The sequence below is a fragment of the Gigantopelta aegis genome, chromosome 9 (genome assembly GCF_016097555.1).
Source record: "Gigantopelta aegis isolate Gae_Host chromosome 9, Gae_host_genome, whole genome shotgun sequence".
Classification (NCBI taxonomy): Eukaryota; Metazoa; Mollusca; class Gastropoda; order Neomphalida; family Peltospiridae; genus Gigantopelta; species Gigantopelta aegis.
Window position 1 is genome coordinate 28,629,507 of NC_054707.1, and position 20,022 is coordinate 28,649,528.

The following is a 20,022-nucleotide window of genomic DNA, read 5'->3' on the forward strand; positions in this document are numbered from 1 at the left end:
AGGCAATGAAAATGACACCTTGACCACAATTTGTTATAGTCTGTTCCAATAAAGTACACAAATCACCTATTTACTGACATCTCTTTCAATTATAAGAGTAAACACCACCTTGTACATCAATGAGAGTCCAAACAAGTAAATGCTAAATTAGGTAGACTATCATTAAATAGAAAATATTTACTTGTCAATTTAATATGTAAGAAATAATCGACGAAAATAATTTTTATTCTATTTCCGACACTACTTTAGGTGACAACCGAGTATGAGACTTCATCTCAAAAACACAAATGTTTGACATCCAATAGCCGAATATTAATAAATCAGTGTGTTTTAGTGGTGTCGTTATTCATTCATTTCAACTTATTTTCGTGCTTATATCTAATTAAGATTCAACCACGCTGCCCTGGGCACACACCTCAGCTATCTGGGCTGTCTGTCCAGGACAGTGGGTTAGTTGTTAGTTGGTTAGTGGTTAGTGAGAGAGAAGAGGGTGTAGTGGCCTTACACCTACCCATTGAGCCTTTAAGAACTCACTTTGGGTTGTAGCCGGTACGGGGCTGCGAACCCTATACCTACCAACCTGTAGTCCAGTGGCTTAACCACTGCGCCACCAAGGCCGGTGTCGTTAAATAAAACAAACTCACTTTTTAATTCCAAGAACAACATGATTCTCTTTCAAAAGACATCACATTCAAAGCAGTCAAAGATTTCATATCAGTTAAAAGCATCAAACACCACTGTGAATTATTCGGCAGGATGTACATTTCGTGTCAATCCAGAAATAGAGACATGAAACACATTTTCAGAAATTGAAACCAGTTTGCACTTTCAGACATAGGAGACTATAACAGTCTCATTGACTACTTTGATAAGTTGACATGTTGATTATCACATGTCACAAGCAGATGCAAAAGGTATAAATGGTTATGTTACAGTCAATTTGTTGACAACATCAACAACAGCCTAAAGAAATCAGTGATGCAGGAAAGATGAAAATAAAATTAAGCTATATCAGTGCTATTGTCCTAACCAAATTATTAACAACTACAAAAAATTACTCTCCTACCTTTAATTGCCGTTAGATTTTCTCCAAAGTTTGTGCAGACACAAATCGCAAAAAAAACCACTACAAATATACAGATTCCACACACGAGACTGCATTGCCGATTATCGTCTTTGCTGAGATTGCATAGGGAAAAATACATGCAGTTTTCTGCCGTCTGCCATGTTGCTTGTTTATGGAATACTCTTCAAGAGGGGTGAAAGCCTCCAAAGTATGTGACACAATTAATATGAAACCAATGATCTCTAGTGGTATCATTAAAAAAATAATAATAATAATAAAAAAAAAATAATAATAATATGACGTCATCACGTTTGCTTTTATATCATAACATGTTATGATGTTGTTAGATCCTTTCACATCTCTTGAAGAATATTCCATAAAAAGTCAAAATGGCAGCTGGCACAAAATTACATGCTTTTTGCCCTATGCGCTCTCAGCGAAGTCGATATAGGTGACATAGTTATCATCTGGTATGTGGAATCTGTGTCATTGTAATGGTTTTTTCAAGATTTCTGTCTGAACAAACTTTGGAGGAAATCTAATGGCAATTAAAGGTAGGAGAGTAATTTTTCGTAGTTGTTAACAATTTGGTTCAGACAATAGTCACACTGCATTGCAACACTATCCACTAAAGGCAAGAAGATGCACAGCACACAATATATCAATTGTTGTGTGTTCAAATGGGTGTACCGTGTGACTTGACCTGGCACCATGTGATCATGATAAGCCAACACAAGACTACTGTTACATGCTCTCCATTGTGCACAGAATGGCCATAACATAAGAAAGTGCTGATCAGATTGGCAATTGTAAGGACCACAACGGTCCTTACAATTGCCAATTTATATACTTTTTTCTCTTCATGATTGTCTATGGCATGAGAAGAAACTATATGATGATATCAGCTCATGACACTGCAACCAAATTAGGAGAACAAAAGTTGTTCCATAGTATTGGGGAGAAACAGCACAGAACACAGCGTTTCGTGATATTACAAAAAAGGTTTTGTGTCTGTCCCAAATGTCCGCTTGCATCACAGATCAGCTTTAAAGGTGTATCAGTTTCTTTATGACATTATAAACGAAAACACCCAGATGGATCAGGCAGAGAAAGTACTCTTTGTCAAAGTGAGGCAGCTAGATCGTATACATACTAGACGTACTAAGAGGGCTACATACCAAACAGGCCATATTTGGGGCCAATCATTGGTAACCAAACAACAGCTACCAAACGTTTGTGGTTGGGAGTAGACCAAGGACTCCAATGATCAATTGATTCCTTTCTTGACAGCACCTCTAGAGTCAGCCAAATCAAGTATGGATCTCATTAGATGTGGCTGCAAGAAGGCATACAAACCTTGCAAATGTTTAAAAGCATTGTTTTCATGCACTGACATATGTAATTGTGCAGGATTGTGTTACCCTATAGAGGTTTTCTATCTTAACGGGTCCCATATATGATCTTTAAGTATAAAAAAATATATATATATAAATTGTTGTTAGTATGTTTATTAAATTCCTTAGGTCTAAAATTATGGAATTAGCAACGTAAATCAAGTATTTATGTATCCTGCCATGGAAGCCAAAATATTGGCATATGGATTTTAAAAATCAAGATGGCAGCCGCAATTGTGATTAGATCTGCTTTTATATGAAAGGAAATTAAACACTGTACTAAATACATTTTCTTGTTTAGAATACCAGTGTCTGTATATCGAATGTGTTTGCGGTCGTATACTAATATTTGTAGCACTAATGTTTTACTTTAATTCGCGATGTATATTTTTTTGTACGTACAAAATTATTGGGAGGTAAAATCCTGTTTGGGCTACTACAAGCATTAGGACCAAAACAAACACCTTGTAAATACAGACACTGATATTTTAAATAAGAAAATGTATTTAATTTGTATGTTAAATCATCGAAAAGGCTCTATTGGTCAGAAACATTTTACACATAGACACATTTTTCCATATAAAAGTCTATGTTGGGATCCAAAAATATATCGACACAAACAATATCGACTCAACCAAGATAAAAACGTGATAGTTAATGCATCTTTTGGCCTCGACCGGCCAGTCATATTGATACAAGCGATATATCAAGCAAGTGTGACACATCAATGCTCGACTATAGTAAAAACCCAGAAAAAACCCCATACTATTTATTTAGTGCAGTAATGAGTTCCTCCAGTTTGTAACAAAATATTTTTAAATTTAAGACCTGTACTTATAAAAACTTTCAAGTCTTTCTACTTTCTGTTTTTTTTTTTAGATTCTGGGTATGGTTGCGGCTATTGTATTATTCTGCTACCTCAGAAACAGAAAGTTCCTTCTCTGATTGCTGCAGAATTGAAAGAAAGACATTATGGTTTCAGTGTATCGCATTTGAGCTGGTTTTCATTTGATTCGGGTACTCATGCCATAAAATATGTCTTGGCACTCTATTGCTCTAAATATCTATTATCGTGACTATAACTTTTAACTATGATTGCCAGCCCATTCTATGATGAGATGTAGCTTACTATTATTTTAAATTATGGTAAACATTTACAAGAGGTCCGAGGCAGGTTTAAGACACTAACAAGTGAAAGTTAGATGATGATTTAATGATATTCTTAGAAAGGTACAAACCAACTTGTGTCAAAATGGATCTAGTATACAGTGTCACCTCGATTTACTATACTCGCATTCGATGCCAATTTAATGCCAATCCCACATGTCACCAACATCCTGTCATAAGTTCAGTCAGTAGAGCAGTCACCTGAGGTGCTTTGGTCGTAAGGTTGAATCCTGTCGGTGGGCTCATTCTCTGTTAGGGTATTTTCCATCCTAACGTGTGTTCGACAACTGACATATCAAAGGCCATGGTATATGTATGTAGGAAAGTGAATACAAAAGATCCCTTGCTGCTAATGGAAAAATGTACCGGGTTTAGTCTTAAGACTATATGTCTGAATTATAAAACGTTTGACATCCAGTAGCCAAGAGGCAGGATTTACATGTAGCTCATTCGGTAGAGTGCTTGCCTAAAAAGCTTGGGACGGAATATTAAACCTCCTTGATGGGCCCATTCTCTGACTGGATTTCCCCCAGTTCCAACTAGTGCCTCACAACTGGTATATTAAAGGCCATGGCATGTGATGTACTGTCTGTGGGAAAGTGAATATAAAAAAAATCACCTGCTGCTATGGAACAATTTAGTGCATTTCCTCTGCAGACTCAGATTTACCAAATGTCTGACATCCAATAGGTGATGAACATTTGTTTTATTTCCCTTGATTTACTATCCCTCGCCATCTGCCATTTTTAAACAAAATTCATTTTAGCCATTATTATAATACTCTTGATATTGTGACCATTGATCAAGCTAATCCTCATTCCGTAATTAATCTGATGATGTTTCATTACAGTCAACAACAAATATATTGTATCAAATCCAGATTCCGGGTATTGATTTATAAATAGATAACTTGTGATCTGGTAGTTGTTTTGTTTCTAATGTTTATTATATTTAAAATATGTAGGTCAGTTTGTTAACATTCAGCAGCTTGATCATAAAAATATGTTTGGCACTAAACCTGAGGCACTCTTACTATATACAAAATTAAAAATATTTTATCTTACAACATTTATACTGTTATTTTTATTTATTATTATTTTAAAATACATGTATAAACAATTCAAATGAAATGCATACATGTATCGGCATTCAGACAGTGTTCTACAGTTAGAGTAAGATAGACTGTCCACAAGGCATTTGTAAAGTTTACTGTTGGTTATAATCTGGAAATGGGGCTCTGTCGGGTAATTGGTTATACCGGTTATTAGTATAAATTTGACACACACTGAGGCTATGCAATTAAGCGGATTTGACTGCAATACCAATTACAGTAAAGTACTCTTATAATGAACTGCAAGGGACCAGGACCATCGGTTTGTTATAGCAGTAGTTCGTTGTAAACATTTACAGAAGTTAGCCATTTTCATTCAGGAAGTTGGCCATTTTGGATTTTTACAATTTAAACACTATAAACACAAGAATTAGTCCTGGGTTTTTTTAATATTTCATTTATTATCACCAATAGAAGCAAAATATGCAAATAAATACAACATGTTGAATCAAATTCAGTCCGTCACGTTTTGAAACAAAGTTGCTTATTTTTGTCTGCTTAGTGAACATCATGTCGGCAATCAAATGAAACAGGCATAGCTACATCAACTTTATAGTGTTATCGTCTGCTTAGTGAGCGTCATGTCGGCAATCAAATGAAACAAGCATAGCTACATCAACTTTACAGTGTTATCGTGTCCGTCATGATTGCGCATCTACCGAATACTGTTCAACATTTCATAATATTTTTATTACCTACCTTCAAAACATTTAACGCTAATTACAATGCCTGTATAGTGAGTTTCATGTGTCAGTCTTATTGTTGGAAGCCGGCACCTAAACAAGCACACAATAGCAGTGAAGTGAGAACAGACAGTTAATTGCTCCATACATTAATCCCTTAATTGATACCAATCTTCTACGTAATGACAAGCGGACGTTATCTGCAATCGTTTTTGGATGCATTGTCGCTATTGCTACTGACTGGTAATTTGCAAGTGACTGTCAAGGAAGCAATGGGGACCTAAACAAGCGAACAATAGCAGTGAAGTGAGAACATGCCGTTAATTGTTCTCTCTTAATTGTAATCTCTTAATTGTTGCCAATCGACTACGTAAATACACGCGGACATTATCTGACTAATCTTATTAGTACAGTCGTTTTTGATGCATTGCCGTTGATGCTACTGAGTGATAAGATGCAAATAAGTTCACTGTATATGCACTAATTTACACTGAAATTCACAATTTTGACCAAAAAATGGGTTCGTTTTAACAGTTAATTCGCTATACATAGTTCGTTCTATACATTAAAATTTATTAATACTATATAGGGGGAAAAACCGGGACTCTACAATTAGTTTGTTCTAACCGGTAGTTTGTTATAAGCGTGTTCGTTCTAAAAGTACTTTACTGTAAATATAATGCCAAAATTACAATGGTACAAAAGTGGGCATTAAATCTATATATAATCAGGCTGTGAATTTAGATTGTGAAATTTAGATTGTGAGTTGAAATCCCAAAATATTTATATTAAATAATTTTTGTGATACTGGCGGAATCCTAAAAACAAATCCCCAAATTCAATTCCAGATAAAATGTTTTATTGAACAAATATGTTTGTTTTGTTTAGGCCATATGACCATGACAGGAAAATATGGGAGAGTACATGAGAATTATCACTTCTGAAATCAGCTGATTTGAATTATTAACAGAATAGTCAGAAAGAATAGTCAGAAACTATGGAACAGTGTACCAGCCATAAAACACAACATAATCAATTGTGGAACAGTCTTGCTTAGCCATATTGCATTTATTTCTAAAAACAGTTTTAAGAGTTCTTTTAGGTTTTGCATTTATTGAGAATGATTTTAGAATCATTAAACCACTCTTTAAGTTTGTATGACATGAATTTAATTTAAGACACTGCCGTAGGAAGTATCCCCACCCCTTCTGTATCAGCAGCAATGGTTTTTATATATTTATATGTGTGTATATGTATATATATGTATATACACACACACACACACACACACACACACACACACACACACACATACGTGTTTGCTCGTTCCAGCCAGTGCACCACGACTGGTTTATCAAAGGCCTGGTGCATATAAAAGATCCCTTGCTGCTAATCGAAACGAGTAGCCCATGAAGTGGCGACAGAAGGTGTTCTCCCTCAATATCTGTGTGGTCCTTAACCATACCATATGTCTGACGCCATATAACTGTAAATAAAATTTGTTGAGTGCATTGTTAAATAAAATATTTCCTTTCTTACATATATGTTTGTGCCCCCCCCCCCCCCCCCCCACACACACACACACACTTTTTGGTACCTTCCTACGCTCGTGTTAGGTCATCAACAGGTCAGTCCTGCAACATAAGTGTAGTGTTTACCCTGTACATGATAAATATAATAATCCAGACACGAAGTCTAAATTAGACCCAACCTGGAAGTAAATGATGCCAAGCTAAATGTTTTAAGACACTTTAAGGATAGTCTCCCAAGTTTCTCTGGTGTGATAACTTCATGACAGACATGTGGGGTGGGATTTAGCACAATCGGTGGAGTGCTTGCATGAGTGTACCACAAATGGTCAAAGGTCGTGGTATGTGCATTCTTGTCTGTGGGAAAGTGCATATAAAAGATCCCATGCTGCATTAGGAAAAATGTAGCGGGTTTTCTCTGATGATTGTGTCAGAATTACCAAATGTTTGACATCCAATAGCTAATGATTAATTAATCAATGTGTTCTAGTGGTTTTGTTAAACAAAACAAACTTTAACTTTCATGACAAACATAAATGTATAATTATTGTAACATTTAAGGATTGTCTGTTATTTCTTTTACATTCATTGGGGTATGAACATAGCAAAAAAAACAGTCCACAAATTCTGTGAATCGGTGAAGCCATTCTCACATAAGTTTGCTGATGATTTTTGTTCATACCCAGATGAATGTAAAAGAAATAACAGATAATCCTTATAATTAAATTTAAAACATACTTAGTAATAATAACGTTAAAAGTTCATACTTTATTTTTAATTATTTATGGTCCATAAACAATAACGCTCAATAGGACAACTTGCTCATATAAAATGACATCATCAGATATGATGTTGCCTGACAATGTAATTTTTACGTTAATTGAGAAATTAACAAACTCATGTTGCTACTTCTGGACCAGTGGGATGATGTCATATTGTAATGAATGCAACAGAAATTTAATTACAACCTGATTAAGTCTATAACCGGTTTTTGTCATCAACCATTGTTATACATTCAGGTATTGCATGCATATTTTAAACATCTATGATCATGTTTAAAAAAAAAAAAGAAAAAAAAGTGAATCGTATGAAATTCAGACTGCAACTGACATGCAAAAAATCGATGTAGGTTGACCACAAAAATCTGGAGTCATCCACCCATGAGCCTGAGCATACATTTGTGCCAAATGCACAGTATGTATGTATAATTAAAATAACTTCATTCAAACTAATGGATTATTTAAATATTACTCAACCTGTTTGATATCATCAAAGCAAGATTAGAAAAGATTTTTCAGCTTTTTATCTTACTTATTTACCGATTCATTTTCTGAACCGGACTATGTTACCAATATTAATGAAATGATGGTGTGGTGCTTTTCAGTGTCAAGTTTTAAGTCAGCAAAAGCAATAGTTTTGACTTTGTGAAAAAAAAACCCTGTAATTTATGATATACCGTTAGTCTTAATATTTTTCACCAAATATTTTCTGACATAGAAATTGCATTGACATGCATGCAAAAATTAATGGTGGTATGCAACCCGGTATCAATTGTGATATATAGTACAACATGCCATGTTTATTTTTCATATATCTTGCCTCAAGATTTTAATGCATTACATGTATATATATTTCCGGAATTGGACCAAAGCTGACAAAATATGATTGCTCAGAATTACATGTATACTTTTGTTATTACTCACAAATCTCACAACAACCATTTTGTTTGTATATAGACAATATTTATCTTTAGTAATGTCAGTATATGGAAATTGTTTCCATAACATGTTATTGTTTTAATATTTTAATATCAAGATTACAATAATTGACAGTGTAATTATCATAAGTCAGATTGTCGTTCCCAGTTCAATGATTACCTCAAGCAACAAAGGGACAAACTTAATGTTGATTCTTCATTTGACATTGTCACTGTGAGCAAGAAAAGCTAAGTTGATTCTTCATTTGACATTGTCACTGTGAGCAAGAAAAGCTAAGTTGTATAATTATTGTCACTATGACTTCCCTTTGTTGCATTACTAAAAATCAGAAAATGCTAGTGAACATAAACTTTTTGCGAATTTAGCGAAACCATACAAGACACTAATATTTCATGACGCTACATATAAAGTTATGTACATACACTAGACTGTATCTGAAAATTTGTGCAATTGTTTTGTTGGTGATTAATTTAATACACAATAATGATTACATGTGCTATTGGTTATACCATATAATAACAATACATGTAGGTAGTTAGCATTCACATTGCTGCAATTTTCTATTAAATTTGAGTTGTCTGTAAGCTGCATAACTACAAAATTGATAAAAAGTATAATATTCAGTCGTCTCTACAACTTAAGGCTTGGTTAAGTTTTATGTCACTAATATGTCATTTATTTGGATTTCGCTAAGTTTTAAGAATGCTAAAATATTATCATTTAGAGTATTATTATTAGTTATTTACTAAATGTTTGATTTGTTATTAAATGGGAGAATCTTTAGGAATGAATAAATGTTTAATGACACCACAGCTTGAAAAATACATCGGCTATTGAGTGTCAAACTATGGTAGAATCTTTAGTAATTGTAGAATAACCTTTTAGGATTGAAATCTAGTTGACATATACTCATTTATTCATTCATTTCTAGTAATTTCCGTACTTATATCCAATTAAGGTTCATGCACACTGTCTTGGGCACACACCTCAGCTGTCTGGACTGTCTGTTGAGGACTGAGGGTTAATGGTTAGTGAGAGAGAACTTAGTGTAGTGGCCTTAAACCTACCTATTGAGTCTGTACAGGAAGTTGAACTCCGTACCTACATGTACCAGCCTTATGTCCAATGGCTTAACCACTACACCACCGAGGCCGGTCACATATACTTGTCGTTTTAAAGAAATATCCATTTTGTTTAATTGTAAAGAACCTTTAAGAGTGAACACCATTTCACATATATCTATAGTTCTAAGCAAATGTGTACTTTGTTATTGTAATAGAATGTATTTTAGTACTTGTTGTTCTGTTTTGGAATATAGCACTCAATGGAAGACTTAAGGCTTCATTCCATGTAAGCGTTTTATGCCACATTTTCATACATTCAGCCTTTTGATCAAGAGTTTCCATGTGGCGGTACACTCTGGCAGATAGCATTCACTTGATGACCTGATCTAAAATATTGGAATCCATTGTTTAAAACCAAAAAGTATGACATGCTCCTTTTACATCAGGGGCATTTCCTCCTGCATTGACAGTGTATTTGTTTAAAACACAATCCTAAGGTGCAAACCTTTTCATGGTAACTCCATTACAGCAAGAGACAGGATGTAGCCCAGTGGTAAAGCGCTTGCTTGATGCGCGGTCGATCTAGGATCGATCCCTGTCGTTGGACTATTTCTCGTTCTAGCCAGTGCACCACAACTGGTATATCAAAGGCCATGGTATGTGCTATTCTATCTGTGAGATGGTGCATATAAAAGATCCCTTGCTACTAATTGAAAAATGTAGCAGGTTTTTTCTCCAAGACTCTGAAATTACCAAATGTTTGACATCCAATAGCCAATGATTAATAAATCAATGTGCTCTAGTGGTGTCGTTCAACAAAACAAACATTTTTAACCATTACAGCAAACAAAGCAATTTACCAACATATTTCACGCATTGTGACAGTGCAGCATGACGCAGTTAGGTGGAATCAGGCCTTTAGGTCAGATATACCTAAGAGAGTATTACATTTATATGTGTGTAACTATCAATGTTGGAGTTGAAATAACAGCATTTAACCAGTTACAGACTTTGTTGTTATTGTAAGAGATCAAGTTATTTAAATACACAGTATGATAGGCATGGACCGAAGGTAGAGAAAATGTTACAAGTTCAGAACAGCATCTATAACTGTAGTACAGATACTGGTTACCAACTCAACACAGCTGTAAATATTAGATCTATACTGAAACATAGAGCACCAAAGTTGAGTCCACTTGTTATCAGCAGTAATTTGCCAGTTTCAGATCATACCTTGAAGTACTTGATTCCTGTACGCCACCCCCCAGTAAAATCACTTGAGGATAAAAATGTATGTTCCTGGTCAGGTCAGGTCATAGGGTTTTACGTGCACATTCAGAACAAGCTGTTGTAGCTCCTTCATCCATGACAGGAAGGGGGGGGGGGGGGGGGGGGGGGGGGGGGGAGGGGGGGGGGGGGAGAGAGAGAGAGAGGGAAGGGGGGGGGATATGTTCCTATGTCCTACTCTGTATAAATAAAGACAAAATTCTGGCTTGTGCATCCTGTCCTGGATAAAGGAGCTGTTGTAAATCGACACCTGCACCCATGATAATCGGGTGCTACAACAGCTTGCTCTGAATGTGCACGTTAAGCCCTATGACCTGACCTGGCTTGTGCAACCCGTTCTTAGAGATTGTGCCCTCCCCCCTCCAGATGTAATTCCTTCAGGCATGCAGGTACTTGTAGGGACAGGATGTAGCCCAGTGGTAAAGCACTCGCTTGATACTAGTACATGGTTGGTTTGGGATCGATTCCCATCGGTGCTATTTCTCGTTCCAGCCAGTATACCACGACTGTTATATCAAAGGCTGTAGTATGTGCTATCCTGTCTGTAGGATGGTACTTAAGATCCCTTGCTACTAATGGAAAAATGTATCATCTTTCCTCTAAGACTATATGTCAAAATTACCAAATGTTTGACATCCAATAGCCGATGATTAATAAATCAATGTGCTCTAGTGGTGTCGTTAAACCAAATAAACAAGCATGTACTTGTTTTAAGGAATAGTGATTGCAGCAGACTTGTAGTTAAGGGTCTAGTAGCTGATGATCAGTTTGGTGGTAAAACTCACTTTTTCTCTTAGCAGATGGCCCAAAAATAGAGGTTTCAACTTTGTTGATAAACTTTAGTTCTTTTTTTTATTAGTGAAAAATGGTTTGTTTTATTTAACGACGCCACTAGAGCACATTGATTTTTTATCTTATCGGCTATTGGATGTCAAACATGGTCATTCTGACACTGTTTTTTAGAGGAAACCCGCTGTCGCCACATAGGCTACTCTTTTATGATAGGCAGCAAGGGATCTTTTATTTGCGCTTCCCACAGGCAGGATAGCACAAACCATGGCCTTAGTTGAACCAGTTATGGATCACTGGTCAGTGCAAGTGGTTTACACCTACCCATTGAGCCTTGCGGAGCACTCACTCAGGGTTTGAAGTCGGTATCTGGATTAAAAATCCCATGCCTCGACTGGGATCCGAACTCAGTACCTACCAGCCTGTAGACCGATGGCCTAACCACGACGCCACCGAGGCCGGATTTTCACTAATAAAGTATGAGCTTGCATGGTTTATGAACACTTAACAATATTTAACAACAGCTGAATTTATATGGAATTGTTAATGGTTCGACTACAATAAAACCCATACAAAACATTTATCAAGACAAGTAGGATGATAGAAACTGGAGAGAGTTGAAAGATAATACATTTTAGAATGGCAACAATTCATATACAGTTTCAACTCACAACCTCAAATATTTACTTTGAACGTTCTTATTGCAACGAAAGTGTTTGGACGTGAGTATCCTATGAACAGAGTTTTCTTGCACGTTTCTGTTAACTACCCGTTTTATAACCTTACACACACACACACACACACACACACATTTCCTCAACAGCAATATTTTAGTGGATAAAATATCAGTATCGACATGGCAAAAATAATTGAAATGGAGGAGGATGGAATATACATTTAAAAATGGGAGCAATGCTGGGATACCTTGATGGATGGAGTCTCACATAGCATTTTGTTTTTACATTACATAATGTAATTTCACTAAACGTTTAGGTTTACACTCGTAAAAGTTATCTTTTAGGGTACTTTCAACACGAATACATGTATTCAGTGGGATGCCAAATACTACCTGTAACATGCAATGTGTGCGTGGGGACAGAGGATAGAGAAAGTGTAACAACACCAGAACAGTATCCATATCTGTAGTACAGATATTGTTTTCAACTTGACATAGCTGTAAATATGGGGTCTATAGTGAGACATGGTTATAAATGCATACCAGTTACCAGTCTTTTGAGTAAAAATTACGCATATGCATCAACAATTGCACGTGCATTTCAGGTTTAGCAAAATTAACCACCTACACAAATGATATTGCTGGGTGTATTCGATACAAAATGGGGTATTTTCGCGTATTTTTTTTGTTCATTTCATCATGACCATTGGTGCCACAAATATAGACATCAAGGGTTGTTTTCTGCATTCACTTATTAGGCTCAGACATGTTCGTTTTATCCGTTGCCAATAAAGATGTTATATTTTGATGGGTACCCAGCCATGTTGGCATTAAGGGCAATGAAAAGGCAGATTTTGCTGCCAAGTCTGCTTTGAATTTGCCACGTGACAGTGTTGGTATCATGTACAGTGATTTTAAATATCATATATACACCAATATATATTTTTGACTTGGCAATATGATTGGGACGGTGCGGTCGCGAACAAGCTTCATTCTGTCAAGCCATGCCTAGGAGAGTGGCAGTCCTTCTTCAGGCGGTGCAGGAAAGATGAGTATTGTGCCATGCCCGCATATTTGACACATTCGTTTATTTTAAAGAAGGCCCCTCCATGATTCATTACTAAACCAAGTGCCGATACGCATGTGGTTATCCCATGTGACTCTTGACAGCAATGTAGTAGAAATATAATTTTGGTGTATATTATTGGGTTTTCTGGTATGTCCGACACAGTGGTGGTGTCAAAAAACATTTTAAATGTTGCTTAGTTAAGGAAATCCAAGATGGCCACCACCCAAGTCCGTCAAATATAATAAAAGGCAAACGTTATTGTGACATGGATTGTTTGGAGTAATAAATTTGTGAATGGATTTATGGATGTAAACCAGAGAAAATGTGCATGAAACAGCTCGAAGAAATGCAACCAAGCAGTTGTTGCAGGGATTGCATGCTTTGTGCAAGAAACATGGAATATTCGGGAGAAATCCTGTCCAGTGTTCACCATAAAAGGCCAGACATTCAGTCGCAAATCATTGCCACTCTGTGCAGCCTTCAGAAGTCCAGAAATCAGAAAAACACCATTAGTGAACTGTTTGATACAATTTCGTCATGCCATGCCTCGGTGAAAATGACAGATGGCGAGTCATAGGGATACTTGAATCTGGGACCTCGCAGCGTGACGTTGCATGTCAATTCAACGTCCACAGAAACACCATATGGCACTTATGGCAACAATATCAACAAAACAACCAGGTCAGGGACCGTCCCCGTAGCGGCTGACCACCCGTGACAACCCCTCGCCAAGACACATGGATCCGAACCACGCATCTGCGAAACAGGTCTGGAATTTTCTCCAACGTTTAGTAGCTTCAATGAGACGACGGTGCCAGGCCTGTCTCAATGCTCAAGGTGGACACACTCGCTACTGGCTGTGTGAACTTCGCTCTGGACCCCCTCTAGTGGTGTGGCTCATTTGCATATGGTAGGTGCGCCCTTTTCATGACCTATTGCTCGTTTCCATACTTTCGGACATTTCTCTTTCCATGTTATAGCGTTTCATACACGGCAGTAAAAACTTATCATCAATTATCTTTGTCTTTTGTGTGTCACAATAAATTTTGCCTTTTAGGATATGAAAATGTTTATAACTTTCGAAAGAAATATAGTAGAAGGATGTTTTTGATGTTTATTATTGGGTTTTCCGGTACGCCCGACACTGTGGCGGTGTCAAAAAAACATTTGAGATGTTTCTTATTTACGAAATCCAAGATGGCCACCATCCAAAGTCCATCAAATAGGAAAACGTTTATAACTTTTGAAAAAAAATGTGTAAAAGGATGTTTTTGATGTCTATTATTGGTTTTTCTGGTACGCCCGACACAGCGGTGGTGTCAAAAACGTTTTAGATGTTGCTTAGTTAACGAAATCCAAGATGGTCACCAACTAAAGTTTGTCAAACATGACATCGTGCATAACTTCTGCAAACTTAATTTCTTAGAGTAATATTATAGTCATGTCCTTTCCGAATCTAATTAAAATTAGCTCCACTATTACATGTGGATCTAAAGACAGCCAGTTGGAGCTCATGTCCACCAATCAAAACCTTACTTGCAGAATCCTGCCAGTGATTTAAAACTAACAACACTGCGTAGTCCCCAATGTCCAGGTAACATTTCGTCTGTAAATAATAATAAACATGTTTCGTGTGAATTACGAATGCCTTAAAACATGCTTTATTTTATTCAGGATAATTCGGAATGTTTTCAAATTATTTTTAAATCACTGGCAGGATTCTGCAAGTAAGGTTTTGATTGGTGGACATGAGCTCCAACTGGCTGTCTTTAGATCCACATGTAATAGTGGAGCTAATTTTAATTAGATTGGTCCTTTCCCCATTAGATGAACAGACATTAAGGCTGCCTTTCCATTAGTGTGGTTAGGGAAGCGGAACTTGGTTCGATATTCAACATTCAACATTCAATACTGAATATTGCTCTGACAGAACAACATTCAACATTTAGAATATTTTTCTGCAAGATGCAATTAACATTCTTTAAAAATTTCAATTCAAATACAAGTGTTTGTCTATGAAAACGAACCAATTTAGAGTGACTTAGTAGTAAACTATAATATGGGATGGCTCAGAAACAAAGCTAAGTGGTAATCCACGCAAACAATTTACTGACACTGTAAAGGTAATGAAAAAGAAAGTAAACATAAATGTTTTATCATTTGATAAAGATTTGTTCAGTAGTGTCCATCCCACCAATGCATAGTAAAAGCAGGGTGGATCTAGGTACGCCTCATCAATATATATATATATATATATATATATATATATATATACTACTCAAAAGAATTTAAGGGTCAAAAATTTATAATCAAATAGTTTCAGAGTGAATTAGATTGATGATATAAACTACACCAAATTTTTTATTTATTGTTCCATATTTACAAAAACCCACAAATAAACGTCACTGTATACAAGAAAGTCACATGACATGCTGTCAAAGTTGAAGGTTGTCAAACATGGATTTTACACATTAGAACATTCGTTTAATAGTGTGTGAATCCACCCCTAGCGCGAATACACTCGACACATCGTTGCCTCATGCTGTTGATCAGACGTCTGAAGAACTCTTGGGGAATGGCCTGCCACTCTGCCATAAGAAGTTGACCCAGATCATGAAGGTTGGCCGGAGGGGCATGGTTATCCCGAACTCTCCTGCCTAATTCGTTCCAGGCGTGCTCTGTTGGGGCCAAGTCAGGCGAATATGCTGGCCAATCCATCCTGGCGATACCTTGTTGTCTGAGAAAGTCCGTTACCACCGTGTCGCGGTGGGGTCTGGCATTGTCATCCTGCAGAACTGCCCCGCCGCCAATCCGCTGAAGGCCTGGGAGAACCAACGGCCGGATAATCTCATTCAGATAGCGGATTCCATTCAGATTGCCATCCACCCCATAGAGGGGGGGTCCTGTGGTGGATAGAGATGCCGCCCCACACCATGACGCTGCCACCACCGAACCGGTGACGTTGTCTAACGTTAACGTCAGCGAAGCGCTCCCCAGGACGTCTGTAGACACGAACCCGACCGTCGTTGAACTGGAGACTAAACCTGGACTCATCAGTGAACATCACTCGACCCCACTGAACACGTTGCCACCGCAGATAAAGTGTGCACCAGTGACGTCTGGCCGTTCTGTGACGTGGTAGGAGTGGTGGTCAAACAGCCTGGCGACGGCAGCGTAGATTATTGGCTCTCAGACGATTGCGTATGGTTTGATCAGACACTCGAGTTCCAGTCGCAGTCCGCAGATTGTCACGTAATCGGCGTGCAGTGGTTGTGCGCTGACGTAGAGCCATATTGGTGATGTAGCGGTCCTCTCTATTTGTAGTGCTTCGGGGTCTTCCCGAACGTGGAAGATTTCGAACAGAATTCGTTGCTTGGTACCGTTGCCACAGTCGGCCAACGACACTCTGACTGACACCAAGTCTCAGAGCAACATTTCTTTGCGTATTGCCATCCTGAAGCCAAGCAATAGCCCTTCCTCGATCTTCGATAGTCAGTTGACGTCGTACCATTGTCGAATTTGGAGTGTGCACCGTACACGAACGCAAGCTCCAATTATACGGAAATTCAGCATTGGGAACATGGAATACACATGCAAAGCGTGCAAATGAAGCGCTTTGTGAAAAAGCAGGTTATGGGCACTTAGCAGACCTTTCGCTTTCGTCCTAATTTACGTGCAAATGTAAGCATGTTTTCGCCATTAGAACTAGTCGACAGTGTCAATGACAGTGGATTTTAATTCATTTATGGGTTGCTTAGACCCACTTTCGTCAAAATGGAACAATACCATGCGTGACATTATGGTCTAGCTAATATAATTGACATTCAGAAAATAATGTCGAAAATATCGTCTGACCCTTAAATTCTTTTGAGTAGTATATATATATATATATATATATATATATATATATATATATATATATATATTACACAGTGTAAAATCAAGCTACCCACAATTCTGAAATTAAACATAGATTGTTTATCATATGATAAACAAGTGTTCAGTAGTGCACATCCAACAAATAAATAACAAACACGGGGTGGCTCAGGGGCAAGTTCCCAAATAATGCCCCATCACTATATACGGTACACAGTGTAAAACAAAATGTTAAACAGGTGTTCAGCAGTGCATATTAAACCCATATATAACAAACACGGGGTGGATCATGGGCAACTTTCAAGGTAACGCCCCATCACTGTATATGGTACACAGTACAACTACACCACACTCGTTTACAGTCACGCAGTTCTGAAACTGAACATAAAAAGTTTATCAAATTCTACAGATCCATCCTATAGTGCATGTTATTTGGTAATGTGAAGAGTCTAGGGTGGCTCAAGACTCTATCTGGACGTGACGCCATGTTAAAGGTCGAAATTCGGAGATCAGCTCAATATTCAGATTAGACCCACAATTCTGAACCTAAACATGGAATGTTTATCATACCACTGGGCTACGTCCCGCCCCTCCCACAGACAGGTTAATATATACCACGGAATTTGTTACACTATATGATGAAGACTGGTTCGAAGGAGAAATAGCCCAATGGTTTACGTCGAGAATCAATCTATGACCGAGAGAGAGAGAGAGAGAGAGAGAGAGAGAGAGAGAGAGAGAGAGAGAGAGAGAGAGAGAGAGAGAGAGAGAGAGTGTTACAGACACTGAAAGACACAGACACATACTGACATAAAGCGAGAGAGTAGAGAATAGTTTCCGCGGACGAATGTCCAAGTTGTTAGTAAAACTTGATGCAGATTCGCTGATCTATTCGCTCGGCCATTGTGAATGCGGCGGTCACACAGCACCCACTTTCACTCGGCGAAGTCTACCAGCCAAACGAATAGTCCCACGAGTGTGGCTGACCATGCATGTGCAGTACAACCCCCCTTCAGTGCCTGCCACGTTACATGAAATCCGCGATACCAGTTCTCAAGATATTCACAATGGCTGGATACTTTCCGGATAGAACTCATATATCAACTGCACATCATGTATTGAAAGAAAAAAAGAAAGAAAGAAATGTTTTATTTAACGACGCACTCAACACATTTTATTTACGGTTATATGGCGTCAGACATATGGTTAAGGACCACACAGATTTTGAGAGGAAACCCGCTGTCGCCACTACATGGGCTACTCTTCCGATTAGCAGCAAGGGATCTTTTATTTGCGCTTCCCACAGGCAGGATAGCACAAACCATGGCCTTTGTTGAACCAGTTATGGATCACTGGTCAGTGCAAGTAGTTTACACCTACCCATTGAGCCTTGCGGAGCACTCACTCGCGGTTTGGAGTCGGTATCTGGATTAAAAATCCCATGCCTCGACTGGGATCCGAACCCAGTACCTACCAGCCTGTAGACCGATGGCCTGCCACGACGCCACCGAGGCCGGTATCATGTATTGAAATAATATTATACACTTCATATATCAAATGCACACTAAACACGTCATATATACACTACGTATATCAAGTACAAAATACTAACGTACATTATAGACTATCAATATACAGTATACGCTAAACAAGAGTTGAACATTAGCTACCTGCCATATGTAATACGTACTCGATATATACATTAATCACATTAAAGAGACAGACTCTAGTTTTTAAACACTAAGTCATATTTTTCGCTATAAGAGCCGTTTATGATCACTGAAATCAAACATTACTTACATTTTATTGTTTAGATTATCCATTTCCGTACAACCGAAGTGTTTCTGGTCATCCTGGTGTTTCTAATACATGCATTTTTCATATTTTAAAAAACGCTGTGCGTCTGAGAAATAAAGGTTATGGAGTCGCGTTTTAGTCTATTTTAAAGGGTATTTCAGTGTCACAGACTCTTGTTTCACTCTGTTGTATCCAAATTTGTTACCGGTTTGTAAATTAACTAAACTTAGTGTCCATTTTTACGGATTGAAACTAGGGTCTAAGTGAAATATATGCCTTAGTGTTTAAAAAAACGGGTCTGTCCCTTTAATTTAACACTATTTCTGAAGTAAACACTACGCACTCCAGGTATACATTGCGTACGTAGTGTATATACTTGGTTTAGTAGTGAATACTTGATGTACATAGTGTATACTTGACATAAGTACAGTACATGTTATGTACATAGGGTATCCTTCATCTACCTACTTAGTGAACACGTAATACATGTGGTATAACCTTTATACATGTGCGTGATTTGTACTATGTGTATTTCATGTATATCTTATACACGTGGTGTGTCTCGTATTTGCGTAGTGTTTACTTGATGTACGTAGAACATACTCTATACATGTTTAGGACCGGCCTCGGTGGCGTCGTGGTTAGGCCATCGGTCAACAGGCTGGTAGGTACTGGGTTCGGATCCCAGTCGAGGCATGGGATTTTTAATCCAGATACCGACCCCAAACCAACAAAAGCCTTGGTTTGTGCTATCCTGCCTGTGGGAAGCGCAAATAAAAGATCCCTTGCTGCTAAT

At 37.6% G+C, this 20,022-nt stretch overlaps 1 protein-coding gene across 1 annotated transcript in view; it reads left to right on the forward strand.

Moving 5' to 3' along the window:
- Window positions 1–4,690, forward strand: part of LOC121380774 (tetraspanin-9-like) — a 55,978-nt gene extending 51,288 nt beyond the window's left edge. Inside the window, exon 8 of the mRNA XM_041509742.1 lies at window positions 3,340–4,690. Within this exon, the coding sequence (XP_041365676.1) occupies window positions 3,340–3,405 (66 nt within the window). The 3' untranslated portion in view covers window positions 3,406–4,690. The remainder of the gene's footprint in view (window positions 1–3,339) is intronic.
- The last annotated feature ends 15,332 nt before the right edge of the window (window positions 4,691–20,022 follow it).